The 5,681-nt window shown below is 39.6% G+C and overlaps 1 protein-coding gene across 1 annotated transcript; it reads left to right on the forward strand.

The window, feature by feature from the left end:
• The first annotated feature begins 2,026 nt into the window (after positions 1–2,026).
• Positions 2,027–5,407, forward strand: LOC111647271 (uncharacterized). The gene has a single exon (XM_087169806.1). It carries the CDS (start codon positions 4,282–4,284, stop codon positions 5,383–5,385), a length of 1,104 nt encoding a protein of 367 aa, XP_087025932.1. The 5' UTR covers positions 2,027–4,281; the 3' UTR covers positions 5,386–5,407.
• Positions 5,408–5,681: the final 274 nt, after the last annotated feature.

Here is a 5,681-nt window from a genome sequence, read left to right on the forward strand (position 1 = left end):
AATGTAAAGCTAGCGGAGCTTGGAGAGTTGGTTATCTGGTTGCTAGGCGCATGCACGCACGCACACAGGTCAGCTGCCGTTGCCATGGCATTGCGAAAATCTGCCCAGAATTTGGCTTCTACATGGCTTCAAACAACTGCAAATTATGAGAAAACCGTTACTTCTTTTCAAAAACTGAAAAGACCGTGCCAGACACTGAAGCCAGAAGTTTCTACAGTCTCTAATTTATTCAGATATTCCTTAAAATGAGTGAGTAAGCTCAGTGCGAAGACAGAGTGAGATTCTTTTGAAAAAAAAAGACGATTACATTAGGTGTCAATGAGAGTGAGACAGGTATTGCTGCCGGACTCGGCACCCTTGTGCAGACCCTGCCTGTCAAAGTTACATTTTATGAATCCCAACAACTATGTCTACATTTTCAGAAAGAATTATTTGTCTCCTTTTTACGGGTTGGCCGTGAGCTCGAGTTAAAAATAAAAATAAAGGTTATTTTTTACTGCTTCACGCACTCTAGCCAACTGACGCTGTCACTCTAACTTTGAAGAAAAAGTGATTTGCAATCCTCCTTAGAGTGCTCCTAGTTTGAAAAGTTTACATGTTATGTAAAAACAGTTCCTGTCTTTTTGAGAGAGCAGAAGTTTTCCTCCGTTTTATAGTTTGAATCACATTTCTACGTGCAGGTATGAGAGAGCTGGGTGACTCAGAAAAAAGGTGCAATTTTGTAGAAAAAAGGTGGGTTTCTAAAGGAAATTCCAATGCATTCCTAATGCATTATTTATTCCCAGTTTTTTGGGAATAACTTTGGGAAAATTGGAATTTTAACACCAAAAGTCATAGCACCCCTTTCAGGATCAAGACGCACGTTTTGATGTATAGATTACCAGGGTTTTTCTCAAAGCTGCGGGACGAGTTACGCGCCGAAATCAGCTATTCTCTTTTTCCCTTCGTGGACGAGAGTTAGAGTAGCAGGGAAGCGCATAGAGAACCTCATGTTCTTTTGGATGAGCCGTTCTCACACACCGTTAACTGCACAGCGCATCTCTTTGACTCCGGCTGCCAGGTCCTGACGGATGGATATTTTCTGTCCCTCGTGTGTCAGTGTTCCTTTCTCCTTGGCTGCGGCCAGGATCCTCAGTTTGTCTTCCGAGTTGTGTAGCTTAATAACTACCGCGCAGGGCCAATCAGAGTTTGGCGGGCCGAGGGTCCTGTGAGCACAGTCAATTTTGACAATACCCCGTTTGGTCTCCAGGCCCAGCAAAGTTGGTAGCCACCCCTCGAAAAACTTGACTGGCTGTCGGCCCTCCACATTTTCTTTGAGGTTGTGAATTAATATGTTCCCTTGTTAGCTTGCACATTCTTGTTTTGGTCCTTGGGAGGCTTCCCTCTAGATTTGGCGGCTTTACTCATCATAACTTCGTTCTTGATATTGTTAGATAAACTTCAGTACGGTTGTAACTCGGAAAAAAATGTGTTAAGTAAGTAATGTAACTCAGTAGTGGCGGAGCTCAGCAGCGGTTGACTGCTCAGGGTGACAGCATCACGTGATCCTCTAAAAGGATTCTTGGGTTGTGACCATGATCAGCGATGAGTTGTGAAAATAGGTGTTCCTTGCTTCTTTGATATTAGACTGGTAAGTGAACATTAGTTTGTCCAGTTTGTCCTTTTTCCATTTCCTCTCAGTCTTTCTGCATTGTCTCTTTAAAAACCTTATTTCGTCATTCAACCCAGGAAGAGAGGGGGTTTTCAATTTTTGAAAGTGGGGCTAAGTGGGGCTATTCATTCTAAAATGTTTGAGCAGGAGCTGTTAAAAATAGATTTAAACCCCCTTTGTTTCCAGTTAAAAGGACAAGACTTGTACATTTTTTCTGTTGTCGTCATATGTAAGAGGCATGCATTAGATTTGTTAAAGTTTATCTTATACCTTGAGTATCTTCCAAATTGCTCTATTGTGCTGTATAAATGTGATATTGAATTTTCTGTTCATTTTTATTAATCTTCAATCCTTTAACGTTTGTATTACGTATAGAAGATACTAGTGGTTCAATCACCATTGCAAAAAGCAAAGGTGACAATGGACACCCCGGTCTTTTTCCTCTGGTTAAGGAAAAGAAATCAGAGGACATACCATTAGTGATGACTGCTGCTTTAGGACTTTTATAAATTGATTTGATCCACGCAATAAAATTAGAACCAACATTATATCTGTGTAAAACGGAGAAAAGAAAAGATGTTTTGAATAGTTTATAACATTTAGAAGTCTTCTTATATTATCATCAGCATGTCTTTCTTTTTTGAAGCCTGATTGTACTGAATTGATTAATTTAGGCAAAATAGAGTCAAGTCTTTTAGCAAGTAACTTATAACTTGATAGTATCTTGATAGTCTTAAAATCATTGTCAAGAGACTTATAGGTCTAAATTAGGAACAGTTTACGGGGTCCTTGCCACATCTGTGTAACACACTAATATGTGCAACATGCATTGATTGAGGGAGTATTCTATTATGACAAAAAGTTTTAATCACTGATATAAAAATGGGTTGGAGATCATTCCAGAATTCTTGATAAAATCCGTCCGAAAAGCCATCTGGTCCTGGACTTTTATTTGAACGTATTGACTTAACTGTAGCCAGAACTACTTCTGTAAAAGGTGAATTAAGGTATTGTTGATCTGATTCTATTAATTTATTAATTAGTTCTTCTTGTGAATAATTACTGTAAGATTTATTGTAAAATTCATAAAAAGCCTGATTAATCTCTTTTAGGTGGTAGGTAAGGTTAGGTGTGGTTGTTTATCAAGATGGCTGTTCCTCTGATGAGTTTTATATGAAGAAAAGTAAACCCTGATCCAGCCAATCCCTTTTTAATTTTATATGTTCATTATCTTCGCCTTCATTAGTGTCAGAAAAGCTTCCTTAACATGCTCCAGTAAGATGTTTTAGGCAGCTTGTATGTAACGTGAGACAAAACTCAACAAACACAAGGTCAACATGATTAAAGCTGCTGTGAGCACACAGTACCAGTTGAAGGATGTAAGCATCTCACCTTTGAATTAATTCCAGTGTGCATGCAGCGTCATCTTTGGACAGAATCTTGAAGCTGTAGTGAGTAGAAAAGACTGCAGCGAGCGCAGTCAGCTGGCTGGGTGCCCTCACAAAGGTCATGCCCCTCAATGCTGATCATGGAGTGGTGAATACAGCTTTCCTGGTGTTTCACCTGAAATTTGACAAAGAAAAAACCGCATTGACATTGTCATACTGCAAATGATATGTACCAGGGAAACTGAAATCCTTCTGCCCATTCATAGATGAGTCCTGTTCTTTTTCCTATATGCACTGTAAGGTGTTATAATATATAAGGTGTTATGATATAGAACTGAACTCTGTTAAACAGCCACATTATTTCTGTTCTGTTCAGTGTAATAATAGTGGAAGTAACATATGATGACAGTTTAGCTAGCTTGCTAACATTAGCAAACAAGCTCCCAGTCAATTCAGTTCCAACAGTAAAGTAATGTTATCTAAATAAAATCAGCAGCGTCCTTTGGAGACGTGAACTTAGCAGATGCCAGCTCCTCTCTCTGTCACACAGTGAAACTGCCAGTGAAACGGGTGATAGAAAGTTACTATTACAGTGTTACTGACATTTTCAGATCGCAACGGAAGGATTTTTTCCCACTTAGCAACTGTAGAGCTATACATCGAAGTAGATAACTTACACACTGTTTGCTTGTGTTTGTGTCAGACTCTCAGACTCTGATCTCAAATGACTTAAACTTAGTTCAAGTCTGAGTACAGTTCATTTTAGCGAAATAATCCTAAACATGAAGATAAACTTAAAGTAGCTTAAAGACTAACATTACAAGTAAAATAATTGTTTAATGGTATTCTACTAGATAACCAATACAACTTGATTGGAAACGTGACGTATTTTGCCTAAGCTAACAAGCAAGGCAAAAAGGCACTCACCTATTCATTTGAAGGATGAAGATGGGTGAAAAAAATCAAACTGCATTGTCCAGTCAAACATGTCTCACTCTGTTTTCCCAAAATTCAGTGCAAAAAATACTGTTACTGTATACTGTTCTCTTTCCTCCAAGCAATAATACTGTAAAATGCTGTTTTAATAGTGTTTCATGAGAAAAGTTTACAGTAATATACTGCATTTAATGATAACAGGATTGTACTGTTGAAATTTCCTCGTAAATTTACAGGAATTTGTTACAGTGTAGCAGCATTTTATTAAGCCCTTCACTCTGACCCTCATCTCTCTGTTTTTCTCAGATGAAACCAACAGACACAGACAGGACCAGACCTCATCAGTGTCAGAAGTGTGGGAAGTCTTTCAGTCGGATTTGTAGTCTGAGAAGACATGAACTCACTCACACTGCAGAGAAACTGTACCACTGTGAACAATGTGGTAGCACTTTCAGTGAACTAAATGCATACAATTTACATCTGTATACCCATCCTGAAGAGACACCATACTGCTGCGACCAGTGTGGGAGGGATTTCAGCGACCAGAACTCATACAGAAAACATCTGCGTGACCACACTGGACCATACCAGTGTGACCAGTGTGAGAAGAGCTTCAGTTACTTCAGTATTTACAAGATACACATGCGTGTCCACACGAAAGAAAAGCCTTACTGCTGTGACCAGTGTCCAAAGAGTTTTAGTTTTTTAAGTTCATACAAACGACACCTGCTCAGTCACAGTGGAGAGAAGCCCTACCAATGTGACTTTTGTGGAAAGAGTTTCACTCAGTCAGGGCATTTCAGTCTACACCTGCGTAACCATACTGGAGAGAAACCATACGAGTGTGACCAATGTGAAAAGACATTCAGTGACTTGAGTAGTTACAAGATACACCTGCGTGTACACACAGGAGAGAAACCATACTGCTGTGCCCAGTGTGGGAGGAGTTTCTCTCAGTTAGGTAATTACAAGTCACATTTACGTATACACACTGGAGAAAAACCCTTCCGTTGTGAACTGTGTGAGAAAAGTTTCTCTATTTCCAAAACATACAAGCAGCATGTGCGCACCCACACTGGAGAGAAACCGTACCAGTGTAAAGAATGTGGGAAAGGTTTTGGTCGTCTAAGCAACTACATGCGCCACCTTCGTATTCACACCGGAGAGCAACCATTCAGCTGTGACCAGTGTGGGAAATGTTTCAACAGTTCATACAGTTATAGCCGCCACCTGCGTGTCCACACTGGAGAGAAACCATACTGGTGTTCACAGTGTAAGAGGCTTTTCACACGTTCACAGTCTTTGAAGAAACACCGCTGTGTAGAAATAGAAGAGGAGATTTCAACTGTGTGTATCAAAGAAGAACAAGTGAGCTGTTCGTCAACAGAAGCAACAAAGGACAATCAATAACAACCAACAAAATAAATTACAGTGGGTGCCACAGAGGATACAGCAGACTTTGAATACACACACAGCACACTTAGGATCAGTTAATTGTATTTGGTTTTTTTTCCCCCATGGGACCTTTTGACACTAAGACAAATACAGAATATATCACCAGACTTATATAAACCATGTTTCTTCTCTGATTAAGATTAAGGAAACAAAAAAGTGTGGTCACTAAACCCACACGCACACACACACACACACACACACATACATACACACACACAGGAAAAAATCTGTGAAAACTCAGACATATCCCA

The sequence above is a fragment of the Seriola lalandi genome, unplaced genomic scaffold, assembly GCF_002814215.2.
Source record: "Seriola lalandi dorsalis isolate HSWRI2012SDOR001 ecotype SW California unplaced genomic scaffold, Sedor1 jcf7180002034936, whole genome shotgun sequence".
NCBI lineage: Eukaryota > Metazoa > Chordata > Actinopteri > Carangiformes > Carangidae > Seriola > Seriola lalandi.

What these genes read in the sequence shown, in the direction of transcription:
- LOC111647271 (XM_087169806.1), top strand. Translation starts at nt 4,282, where the DNA reads ATGAAACCAACAGACACAGACAGGACCAGACCTCATCAGTGTCAGAAG.